At 53.6% G+C, this 13,065-nt stretch overlaps 1 protein-coding gene across 1 annotated transcript in view; it reads left to right on the forward strand.

Annotated features, from left to right (window-relative positions):
* PHLDB1 (pleckstrin homology like domain family B member 1) overlaps window positions 1-13,065 on the forward strand; it is a 98,730-nt gene that overhangs the window by 82,194 nt on the left and 3,471 nt on the right. Inside the window, exons 15-20 of the mRNA XM_065417073.1 lie at window positions 274-376; window positions 3,966-4,260; window positions 6,038-6,128; window positions 6,360-6,506; window positions 6,889-7,108; window positions 7,399-7,484. Coding sequence (XP_065273145.1) covers window positions 274-376; window positions 3,966-4,260; window positions 6,038-6,128; window positions 6,360-6,506; window positions 6,889-7,108; window positions 7,399-7,484 — 942 coding nt within the window. The remainder of the gene's footprint in view (window positions 1-273; window positions 377-3,965; window positions 4,261-6,037; window positions 6,129-6,359; window positions 6,507-6,888; window positions 7,109-7,398; window positions 7,485-13,065) is intronic.

Raw genomic sequence — 13,065 nt, forward strand, 5'->3', positions numbered from 1 at the left:
CATTCCCCAAAGGCGGGGCTTGTTCCAATCCATTGACTTTGGGGGTCCTGGGCTCTTGGGCTGCAGGAAGATAGTTGGGAGAGACAGTCTGGAACCCTGACTTGACGCCCTTTCACAGCAGTACAGCAGGTTGATCTGTTAATATCTCCATCAGCCAGACTGTTTATAGCTAAGGCCCTTTACTGCACTTTGAGCCCATGAGCCAGGGACTGGGCATCCCACGGGGGCACAACCCACAAGGGCTTCTTCATCCTTGTCTTTTCACATCCCTAGGGTCCCCTGCACCCACAGAATGGCACAGGTAGCCTGCCACGGAACCTGGCAGCCACACTGCAGGACATCGAGACCAAACGCCAGCTGGCCCTGCAGCAGAAGGGTAAGTTCCTGCTCCAAGGGCATCCCACAGGGGGTGGGATTCAACCTGCCCAGGGAGTGAGAAGGGAGATGCTCCTACCGAGATGCTCCAAACTGCTGAGTAGTTTCTGTGGGAGCTGGGGTTGCTCTGCCCTTGCTTGTGCCCTGTGTCCTGCACAAATATCTCTGCTCGTTATGTGTTACTGCTAGCTGTGGTTCATTAGACATCCCGTCTGGGGAACTCCGAGGGCCTTTCTCATGCATTGGGAGGAGGAGAAACACCCACTCCCTGAGCTGGTGGCTGCCTCTTTGCCTGGAGCTTTTACTACTCTGCTCTCCTGAACGATGCAGGCCCAGACCATGATCCAGTCTGGCTGTGCGTCGCAAACCCAGGAGGCTCTGGTGATGCAAACAATCGAGAGGGGGAGGGAGAGGGAGGGTTCCCACCGATCTGCCTGTGGAGGGAGGGTTGGCTTAAGAGAAATTGTCTCTTTGTGAGAATGGTCCTGGGTCTCTCGCTCCCTGGGCTGGAGTTACCAGAAACTCAGCAAGTACCCAGCCCAGGTTGGGGGAATCCAAATTCAAATCCACTGGGGAGCTTCTGCAACTCGGGCTGAGCTGAGCCTATGGTTTCTCCTCATGTACTGCACCTGCCTCCCAGGTGCTGGGGGACCAGTTTGTGTCAGGAGGGAGGGATGAGAACACCTGGGGGCCACAATTGAAACAGAACAACAATCTAGGTTGCTATAAGCCCCTCTCGCTCCAAGGGGTGTGTCAGGCTGCTGCCTATGCCACTGGCTTTGGAGTCTGGAGCAGTAGCTGGGTCCATCTTCGGAAGGGTGATGGGCTGAGTTCCCCAGCTGGGATTTGAACCCATTTCCTGGGAGTCAAGGTGTCTTAGCTGATGCTTGGCCCCTGTAGCCATAAACATGCCCAGCATGAGGTGGTCTCTACTAATGGGGGAGAGGAAATGAAGGAGTAAGGCTCTACGTCAGGCCTTTTGACAATCTTGTGACTTTAATATGACTGGTCAAGTCAGCTGGAGTAGACCACGAGGATCATGGGAAGGGGAGAGGTCAGGACTCTCACAGGTGGGTGGGGGGATGTCATCACTGAGTTGTCACATGCTGCTTTGCTGTACGTGAGCAGCATTGGCCTGTCTGGCCCCAAGCGCTCAGCTCAGCTGGCAATTCCCAGGCTCTGTCCATGCTGGGCCCTGGTCATGCTCCAGCATGGCTGTTGCTAGCAGTTGCTGTGACCCCATGTACACAAGGCTATCTTGCTGGAGAGCCCAGCTAGGCGTTTAGCAGTTTGGCAGGATTCTCGGAGGAAGAACTCCCATCAGTGGTAGACCCAGCCATGTTGGGCATCCTGCTGCTAGCCCAGCAGTGCTCCCAACAGATTTCATCTTGCGACTTGGTTGCGATCCCTCTGACCCTTGTGAGATCTGTTAATTGGCAAGACAATAGCATGGTCCTGCAACACAATGAAATGTGGCAGGTCCCATCTGCCCACAGTAATCGTGCCGGGCTGCCACTTCCTGCAGCATGGCTGATCTAACAGTGTAGATGAGACTAAAACCTCAGCTAACCCAGCGGCAGCCACGGGGAGCAGGCAATGCCCAGAGCCATTGTGCAGGAGAGGAAGAAGCCAGGAGCCTGCCAGGTTTGGTTTGTCTCTGACATGGATATTGTGGCTTTCTCATGGTCTCTTGCTTTTACCCTCTGTCCCCTCACCCCCAGCTCCACACGGTGCATCTCCAGCTATTACACTCCCAGGAGAGCCCTTGCAGCCAGGTAATGTGTCAGGTAGAGACTTGGAAAGGCTAGGACTCCTAGATCAGCCCCTTAGGCAGTAGCATGGCTGTGTGGTTCAAGAAGACACCTGATGCCATCTGCCAAGGGTGGGGAGGAGGCACAGACCCAACCCCAAGGTGTCAGTGTGTCTGTGAGTCCGTCTGCTAGCAGCGCCAGACAAACTGGCCAGATGCTTCCAGGACATCTTCCCCCAGGAGCATCCCCAGCTGTGTCCCCAAGGGGACGTCTCCAGCTTGCACCTGGGAACCAGCTTGTTTTCCCCTGGCATTAGGGGCTGGTGCTGACTGAGGCAGGTGGCTTGTTCCTGACCAGCCCAGGGTTTCCCCTGCATCAGAGAGGGAAAGCCCTGAGCATTTTTCTCCCCTATAGGCCATGTCAGCCAACATCTTTCCTACTTTGGTCAAATGAGCTCTGCAGGACCCTGTCTGCCTCCTCTTCCTCCACAGCAGCAGCTCCAGTCACAGCAGCTGTTTGCTCCTTTCAGTGCCTGTGCCTGCCATGCAAAGCGCCAAAAGCTGGAACTCCTTCAGGAACCTGCTGCCTCCCTGCATCCCCCTCTCCCTGCTGCACCCCCAAAAGCCCCACCGAGCATGCAAGCGGTTGTGTGGATTTGGCAAACCTGGTATCAGGCTGCCTGGTCCATGAATGCTTTGCCCAGCCCTGCCACTGATGCATGCACCCTCCCCTTGCTGCCTCTGCTCTGAGTGTCTGAGGGGATGGGCTGGAGGCCAGGGGAAGGTAGAGGCCCAGCTGGGATGTTCCATGCAAGCTGGGAACCTTGAAGATTGGATCTGGCTATGTGCATTTTTGGCAGGAGGGAGGAGTGGGGTAACTGATCTAAATGGGTCTGGAAAAGGTGAGGAGCCCCTTGAGGAGATACACTGGGAGCTTCCAGTGCATCCACCAAGTGATCCAAGAGCACAGCATGGGAGTGGGGTGTGCCATCGGTGGCCCGTGGTCAGACCTGCCTGATTCCTGTCTCGCTGCCAGCTCCCAGATGGGAATTAGAGCTGGGTAAAGTCGCCCTGCAGCAGGGCTGCTGCAGCTGCACAGTGGTGGCAGTGGCTCCGACTCCTCAGGGTGAGCAACTTTCCAGGGAAGCCCTGGTTCCTTGGCTGCTGCATGGTAGCAATGTGCATCCTGCCCAGAGACCAGGCTTATCCCTGGCTCCTCACATGCACAGCAGGGAATTCCCTTTGCCTTCAGACTCCGCCACCACTGCAGTTCAAATCCACATTTCTCTCTATCCCACTTACTCTACGTTCCCACAGTGCTGCATAGGGGCTGCCGCAGGAGAAGGGGGCTGTAAAGGGGTTTGGGTCATGGGTGAGGGAATTCTCTGAAGACTTAGTGTGCTGCTTCCCCTTTGGCTGAACAGGCAGACATGAGGAGACGGGGGCATGCACAGTGCTTAGCAGGGTGCATATTCGCACACTTGGATGGATGTCATAGATTCTCTGCTCACCGTCATTAATGCTCTGATAGGTGTGGACATAGACATGGACACTTAGACAGATGGCCACATGCTTGTATTTCCAATCACGTGCTACGCGGACTTCGTCCATGACAGCTGGATGCACTGGGCGGTTCAGACTCGTGCCTTCCTGGCCAGAGATGGCCCAGTAGCAGAAGTCCTGTGTGAGCCATGAGCCCCAGGTAGTCACGGTGCTGGGCACAGAGTGCAGGCTGCTTGAAGGCTGCCTGCCAGTGCCCAGGCCATAGCTACAGTAGCCAGTCAGCCCCCCTCCTTACCCCTGGTGATCTGCCCTCTGTTCTTCTTCCCTTGGGGTACAGGGCAGCAGGTGATTGAGGAGCAGAAGCGGCGCCTGGCGGAGCTGAAGCAGAAAGCGGCTGCTGAGGCACAGTCCCAGTGGGAAGCCCTGCACGGGCAGCCTCACTACCCCCCTTCTTCCTACCCTCCGCTCATGCATCACTCCATTCTCCATCATCATCCTCCCCATGGCATCGGGCACCGGGCCGAGGACATGGACCACGCCTATGACACACTCAGCCTGGAGAGCTCAGACAGCATGGAAACCAGTATCTCCACTGGTGGCAACTCAGCCTGCTCGCCTGATAACATGTCCAGGTAATCCGGGCGCCTGCACTCTGGGCAGCCTGCGGAGGGGAGGGATGCACACGGGCTGGTCCCTGTCTTGACAACAGGTGATGTGAAGAGAGTCCGCCCCATTCAGGAGAGACGTCCGCACGTTCCAGATGCCTGGCCTGGCCTGGCCTAAGGGGGCAGCCAGCTGGCTTGGGGCTGAAAGCCTTTCACCACAGGGCTGCCAGGTTGGTAATGAGCAAAGCGTGTCCAGTGGCCTCTGCATGAGGTGAACTGGGTGGGGCTCAATGAACCTAAGGTGCCTACGTGCCTAAGGTCTCTGATGGGCATTTACTCTGGGCGGCTAGCACCTACCATAGCTCACACTTCTGTGGCAATGCTATTTTTAGCAAATTTGCTAGATGAAAGCTAGTACAGGCGCATCTACTCGAGCTGAGAATCACCCCCCACACACATCCAGCTCAAGTGTAGACATACCCTAAGTGCTGGGGGCAGGGACCTGGTCACTAGGGGGAGGGAGGGCTAGTTAATAAGTGCAGGGGCCTACAGAGTTTCACTGGGTTGACAGTTAAGCCATTTGTGAGCATTTCTGACAACTTCATTGCAGCCACCTTCCATCATCCATCCCACACACACCCCAGCCCCGCTCCCCTGCTCTGAGACTCCCCAAACTCCTCAGCACTCGTCTCAGAATCCTTGGGCAATAACCGCCCCCCCCAAGTTGATTGTTGGGGGGCTGGATGAGCCTGGTGAAGCTTGAGGCTGGCTCCCCTTGCTCTGCCCAATAGGAGAGCCTGACTCACAGGTGTTGGGAAGCTACTGGGCTGGGCTGTGCACAGCAGCCATGCAAGCTGGGGAGTTACTGGCTTGTGCATGCTCTTCGGGAAGGAATCCAGAGCTCAGGCGTCAGTAACATCATGAATTCTGTCTGGGGGTCCATCCTGGGTCTGTCTGCTCTGCAGCAGAGTGTGGGCAGAAAAACAAGCCCATAGAGCTTGTTCATGTTAATTCTGTCGGTGTCTGTGGTGATTGGTGGTGTGAGGTGATGCTGTGGCAGACGCAGTGTTTAGAGGCAGCTCTAGATGTATGAGAGGCATTGGGCTGGGGCAGAGCAGGCGATGTTGCCCTGTTTGATCCCCCAGGTCACCCTCTACAATGAATCCCTGACTGCAGACGGACCCCAATAAAACCCATGGTTGGCACAGTGTTCTGCACCCCAGATCCAGGCCCCTCCCTCTCGAGCGAAAGGAGAATTTCCATGAGCTGTTCCAGGGCCTATATATCCCCTGGATTAGTGTAAGCCCTTTGGGGCAGGGGTTGTCTTCCTTCGGGCACCACCATAATACACTCATGCAGATTTCCCTGGATGTCAGGTGAACGATCCATGTGTGGATGTCTCCCTGAGGCGGGGACATGCTCCCAAAATGTGTTTGTGGGCCCCTGCTGGGGCTGAGACAGAGATGGGGGTGCAGTGTCCAAGTGCAGAGGGACTCATAGCTCAGGACAAAAACCTCCACCACCTCCACAGAGTAGATGCCACTGCCAGTTAATCCCTGAGAGCCCTTTCTGTGAAAAATCATTCCCTCACCAAGGTCTGGCTCACTAGCCTTGGCTCTGAGTTCTCAGGGAACTGGGAGTTTGCTTGGCCCTGCTGCCTAACCAGTGCCCAGGGGTGGGCGAGCATGGGATTCCTAACTGCCATCCTTTCCTGTAAGGAGACACTCTCCACCTGTGTGGAGCAGCCAGGCTCCTGGCCCAAGCGGGGATTGCAGGCTGTGATGGTATCAGCTTTGTCTTGCAGTGCCAGTGGGGTGGAGGCAGTGAAGATCGAGGAGATGGAGAAGATGCTGAAAGAGGCCCATGCAGAGAAATCTCGCCTGATGGAGTCACGGGTGAGTGGGTCTGTATGCCAGTGCTAGGGAGCTACACTCAGAGCATTCTCACCCTCTTGTTTAGGGGGACGCGGAAGCTTGCAGGGAGAGGGGATCCAGTCTCCAGGGCTGCCAGCCATCCACTGTCACACCCACAAATCCTGCGTCATTGAGTAGTGCCGCTGGAAGCTAGTGCCGGGCATGGGGTAGGCAGGGCAGAGAGGGGATCTTGCCATGTCCTTTACTTGGCAGGAGCGGGAGATGGAGCTGCGGCGACAGGCCCTGGAGGATGAGCGCAGGCGGCGGGAGCAGCTGGAGCGGAGGCTGCAGGATGAGACGGCTCATCGGCAGAAGCTGATTGAGAAGGAGGTCAAGATGCGAGAGAAGCACTTCTCCCAGGTGAGGGGGGGATGTGGAGGAGGGCTGAGCAGGGGATGAGGAGGCAGTCCTTTTCCCATCTGTCTCTGGTGTTAATGAGGCTGCTTGGTGCCGTTTCAGCCATAGAGACCTAGCATTCATGAATGCATGGAAGGTGCCACCTGTCATGCAGTTCTCTTGGGTCTGATGTTGGAGCATCTGGGGCTGAGGGGTAGGGACAGGATCAAGGTCTCTTGTCCCCTTTTGAGACTTAAGAGGGTGACACATCTGGTGGCAGCATCTTGGATGCTAGGAGTGCCATGGGGCCTGTGTTGGCTAAGTGCTCAACTCTCCCACTTCCTTTACTCTCAAGGGCGGCGACTGCCATTGGGGTGGCACTGACGAGGCTGCGTTGCTTCTCCAGGCACGGCCCCTGACCAGGTATCTCCCCATCCGCAAGGAGGATTTTGACTTGAAGACACATATTGAGTCCTCAGGCCACAATGTGGACACCTGCTATCATGTCATCCTGACCGAGAAGATGTGCAAGGGCTATCTGGTCAAGATGGGTGGCAAGATCAAATCCTGGAAGAAGCGTTGGTTCGTCTTCGACCGTATGAAACGCACAGTCTCCTACTATGTCGGTAAGAGCACCCCACTGCTGCCCGACTGCTCTCCAGTCTCTATACAAATACCCCACCCCACCCACCCGCCACCAGTGGTGTATTTAACCCTCAGAAGGACTCATCACATTCATGTCACTGACAGGGTGTCAGGACTCTCTTCTGCTGTGGCTGCCAGAATCCCTGGCTCTAGCTAACCCATGTGGTGTCTGGCTCAGTTCCAGCTGGGAGCCAGCCTCCACCCTCATCTTGCTGCCTCCTCCTCTGTGAAGCCTGGTGCTTACAGTGCCTTGCCTTTCTCTCTCATGCAGATAAACATGAGACGAAGCTCAAGGGAGTGATCTATTTCCAAGCCATAGAGGAGGTTTATTATGACCATCTCCGCAGTGCTGCTAAGGTGAGGCCTGGGTCCTGCCCTTGGTGTGGGCTGGGGGAGGGGATGGGCTGGCTGGTTAATGCTGTCCCAGGACGGGGGTCCTCTAAAATGCAATGGTGCAAGCATTGCCTTGCAGCACTGGGCCGCAAGAAGCAACATTCTGGGGCAACAGGACCCCATGATGCAGCCCATTTGCATCACAATGCCCACCCCAGTGATAAGTCACAGCAGTGTGATGTGTCGTGGGCCCCTGGGAGCCACAGATGTCCCACAAACCCCAGACTCACCCCATTGTAGCCAGCAGGGCCCAGGCCCTTGGTACTAGAAGAGTGCGGCTCTGGGCCAACAGGACAGTTGCAGAGCCTGTGCGCTAGAGCCTCTCTCCCACCCCCAGGGATGGGTGGGATTAGTTACTGCCAAAGCTTCCTGGAGTCCAAATCAGGTTGTGGCTAGTGGCCCAGATGCCAGAAATAGCCTTAGTGCTGCCCATTGTCCAGGTCACTGCTGCTCTCTCCACCCAGGGGTGGGTGACTCTGCCAGAGGTTCAGCTGGCATGGGGTCTAGACATGGCTGGGAAGGGGTGTTACCTCCCGGCATGTGCTGGGGCAGCTTGCCCAGCACTGTGCGCTGAATCCTCTAGTACAGCCTGAGCCATCTCCCTCCTATCTGCGGGGGTAACTCCAGCAAGCACTCCCTGTCTGTCTGCTGGGAGATAATAAATTGAGCATGTGGGCACAGTTAAATGTCTGACAGACAGTACGATGCCAGCACTTGGGCTGCTAGCATGTCCCTGGACATTGCAGAGTCTTGGCCTTCCAGGAATGAGTGGGCAACAGGCCGAACTACCTCTGGGACCTCATTTCCTGCAGCTTTCCCCAGAGCAATACTACTGTCTGGAGACCTCTGCATGCACATGCCGGTCCTCACAAATCCTACTGCATAGAAAGCCGGGCAAGTGTAACAGTATCTGAACCCAGGGCAGGCTGAGCTCTTTGTCTATTTCTCTCTTTTTTCCCCCCTCCTCCTTCCTCTCCAGAAAGGACTTTTCAGCCTCAGCCTAGCAAATGTATGTATCCCGCCCTCTGCTGTGCCAAGCATTAACCCTGCTTTCACAACGGGTTCCCTTTAACCCTTTACTGCCAGGAGTGCTCTAACCTGTGCTGTGTTGGTACTAACAGCAGAACCCTCAGGCTGCTAGTGCTGGGACCAGGGAACCCTGGGGTTCAGGTGCAACCAGAACCAGCCTTGTTCCTTCAGAAAGCCCGTGCGGTCAGCCGCCTGTCTCTCTAACCTAACCACACCAGCCCGCCCCCCCCCCCCTTCCATCCCCAAACCCCTCTTCCTGGGGGATGGTGCCTTGAGGCAATAAAGTGGCTGCAAGTGCCCTTGGAGTCCCTGGGGAGTGATGATGCAGACTTTGCAGGGGTGAAGGCCCTTTCCATCCCTGGAACCTTGGAGCAGCTAGCAATGCTCCATCAGCACAGAACAAGCTGCCAGGCACCAGCCCATGAGGTGCACAACAGCTGGTCCCCCCTCACCATGAACATAGCTGAGCTCTGGGGCCCCCAGTGACTGGACGAGCAAGGGCCAAACTCAGTGTGTTTTTAACACGTGACTTTCACCTGAGGGGAGAAATTTCTCAGTTTAAAACCAAAGTTGTGAAAGCTGCTACTGGCAGGGTGGTGAAGCAGGGCTGCACTGAGCTCTCTGTTAAGCCCACCCATTATAGTTTTGCTGGCTGGCTTTAAAATTAGTAACAAGTGTGGAAAAATAGCTACCAGTGTCCACCTCTGAATTCCAGCAGCCTTCACCTGGCGCCAAAGGAGAAATTTCAGCTAGAATCTGCTATGGGGAAATGAGGAAAACGGATGTAGAAGTATCTGGAAGCACGTCGCGGGGGGCAGTAGCAAGAGCCAGCATAATTCTATCTGAAGATAATGCAGCCTGCTGCAAGCACAGGAGAGTGGAACCACCTTGACCCCTTGCAGGTGAAGAAGCTGCCACTGCTGTTGGGCTGAAGGGAAGGCAGTGTGACTCCAGGAGCAGGCAGGACTAGGCCCTGAGCCGCCTGCCAGCGGAGTTGATTGAAAAGTCTTGTTGGCCTTTGACAGAGCTGGAGAGTCCCATATGCTGCAGAAGGGGAACATCTCTTTACTTTGCACTGAGCTGTAATTCCATGCTAGCAGCATGGGGGGAACTCTTTTCAGCACTGTCTTCCCTGGGGCTGCCTACGGCTGCAGTGGGAGTGTCTGGCTGACTTCGACAGCTTTCTGAATGAAATGAGTGACTTTTCAGACCTCTGGTATAGTGGAGCAGGGTTCAGATACTCAAGGCTGGGGTCACAGAAGAATCACATCCAAGCCTGAGGGACAACCATCAGGCCCTTGCATTACTGTGAAACACTCACTCTGAAATCCCACAGGGCTGGCTCCAGGTCTTCATTCTTCTGAGGCCACTGTACTGAGTTCCATGCGGGTCACTCCATGGGGGTGTGTCTTGGATGAGAACTTGAAGCCCAAGGGCCATTCCATTCTGCCTGGACCTCCATCTGCAAATATCGCGCCTACAGTTTCTGCCTTCTTATCTCTGCCTCATTGCAGAGAGCAAGGGAAATTGGCAGGGATGAGCACAGAAGACAGCAGAGCCATGGCTGAGGAGAGCATGGTGGCAAGGAACTGCTAGTGCAACAACCCAGAGGAAAATAGACGTCCCTGCTTCTCCTTGGGAAGCCTGAATAGCATTTCCCTAGCTGGAGAAGACAAGACTGGGGAGGTGGTGATAAGAACTGTCTGGTGGAAGGAGGTGGGGCTCTCACCTGGAGCCCAAGGAAGGAAGTCAAACAGAGAGAGACAGAGTTTGAACCCAGGAGTTCACTACAGCCTGCCTAGGCTTGGGGCTTACCAGAATGGGCTGTGCTTCAGATCTCTGTGCTGCCTAGGCGGAGTTCCAGCTGACTAATCAAGCCAACTATTTGGACTCTATGGGAGTGTCAATGCAAATGCTTGGCGAGGTACGTTCATCCCTGAGGAGCTGACGAGTCTCTGGCAGGGCTCTGCCTTGGGTGAACTCACTGAACAGAGCTCAAGGGGTGAGGCAGGAGTGCTGCAGGACCACAGGTTCAGCCTAAGGAGACGGTGAAACTGTGGCTTACCCCAGCAGGAGAGTGAGTCTGACACACTGAAGGGGTTCCTCCTAGAGTCCATTCCAAAGGTGAGGCCGTAGCACTGATCCTATGGATCTGTGACCCCTTTACCCAGCGGTTACGGTGCTCATCTGTGATGGGGGGGACCCTGCTTCAATATCCCCCTCTGCCTGGTTAGGAGAAGGGATGTGAAGGGGGACTGCCCAGGTGAGTGCTCTAAGCTATGGGCCACAGAAATGGGGGAGACCTCCCTCATGCTTGCCTCTTGAAGCTGTTCTACTTGGCTTAACTATTTTTTGGGCCAGCCTATTGGAAAGACTCCCTCTATAGTCTGGTGATTAACCTCTGTGCCTGGCGTGTGGGAGCTGCTGGTTCAAGTCCCCCATTGGCCTGTGGAGAGAGCTCTCCACTAGCCCAGATATGGGCTCTGGTCGTTGGTGTATGTAGTGCTCATGGGCCTCCTGACTCTTGAAGTTGTTCCACTTGATTTAACTATTCTTCGGGCCAGGCCAAAAGCCAGAGTTACTCTTTAGTCCAGTGGTTAGGGTACTAGCTTGGGTTGTTGGAGAGCCTGGTTCAAATGTTCAGCAGGAGTTTGCACAGGGATTTCCTGCCTCCTCAGTAATTGCCCTTTGGGGTGGAACATCCATGTCTGAACCCCCTCCCTTTCTCAGGAGGCCATTGTCACCTTGGGACAGGGAGGGGATTCAGACAGGGCTTGCCCATCTCTGACTCTCCCTGAGAGGTGGGAGATCCCAGTTCACACCCCTCAGCAGAGAAGGGGAGTGACCTGGGGTCTGCCACAGCCTGGGTGGCTAGCCTCTGGGGACAAAAGAGTGATTTGGGTCTTTTGTATGGCCACCATTACTCATTAATTAAACCAGCAAGAGCTGCTCTGTATAGTCCACTGTCAATTTACAAGGGCCTGCACCTCAGGCACCAGACCCTCTCCACTGAGGCAGACAGAGAATTTGAACCAGGGTCACTCATCCCAGAGAAGTGCTCTAACCCCCCATACCATCAAGAGCCGTGGAAGCAGACTTTGGCCCATTTATTATGTAGTTAAAGTGGACCAGTGTCAATAGAAAAGACTGAGGGAACCCTATGTCAGAATACCTCCCAGGTTGGCACTTAGGCCCTTCACTTGAGAGGTAAGGGAGCCTGCTTCAAATCCCATCTCAACCAGCACAAAAGGGATTTGAACCAGCAATTCACGCCCCCTGCTGGGGGAAGTACCCCAACCACTGGAGTACAGCAGGATTCAATGTAGGTTCTAGCCCAATTACTGTTGAGTAGGGCTGTCAATTAATTGTAGTTAACTCACATGATTAACTCAAAAAAATTGCAATTTAAAAAAATTAATTGTGATTAATTGCACTTAATAGAATACCAATTTAAATTTATTAAATATTTTTGGATGTTTCTACGTTTTCAGTATTGATTTCAATTACAACACAGAATACAATGTGCACAGTGCTCACTTTATATTTTTTATTACAAATATATGTACTGTAAAAATGATTATAAACAATAGTATTTTTCAGTTCACCTCATACAAGTACTGTAGTGCAATCTCTTTGTGAAAGTGTAATTTATAAATGTAGATTTTTTTTTTTTTGGTTACATAACTGCACTCAAAAACAAAACAGTGTAAAACTTTAGAGCCTACAAGTCTACTCAGTCCTACTTCTTATTCAGCCAATCGCTAAGACAAACAAGTTTGTTTACATTGATGGGAGATACTGCTGCCTGCTTCTTATTTACAACATCACCTGAAAGTGAGAACAGGCGTTCATTTGCATGGCACTTTTGTAGCCGGCGTTGCAAGGTATTTACATACCAGATAGGCTAAACATTCGTATGCCCGTTCATGCTTCGGCCACCATTCCAGAGGACATGCTTCCATGCTGATGATGCTCGTTAAATAAAATAATGCATCAATTAAATTTATGACTGTACTCCTTGGGGGGAGAATTGTATGTCTCCTGCTCTGTTTTACCTGCATTCTGCATATATTTTATAGCAGTCTCAGATGATGACCCAGCACATGTTCATTTTAAGAACAATTCCACAGCAGATTCGATAAAAAACGCAAAGAAGGTACCAATGTGAGATTTCTAAAAATAGCTATAGCACTCAACCCACGATTTAAGAATCTGAAGTGCCGTCCAAAATCTGAAAGGGACGAGGCATGGAGCATTCTGTTAGAAGTCTTAAAAGAGCAATGCTCTGATGCGGAAACTACAGAACCCAAACCACCAAAAAAGAAAATCAACCTTCTGCTGGTGGCACCTGACTCAGAGGATGAAAATGAACATGCGTCAGTCCGCACTGCTTTGGATTGTTATCAAGCAGAACCCATCATTACCATGTCCTCTGGAATGGTGGTTGAAGCATGAAGGGACATATGAATCTTTACCGCATCTGGCACATAAATATCTTGCAACGCCAGCTACAACA

Source organism: Emys orbicularis, chromosome 15 (assembly GCF_028017835.1).
Source record: "Emys orbicularis isolate rEmyOrb1 chromosome 15, rEmyOrb1.hap1, whole genome shotgun sequence".
NCBI lineage: Eukaryota > Metazoa > Chordata > Testudines > Emydidae > Emys > Emys orbicularis.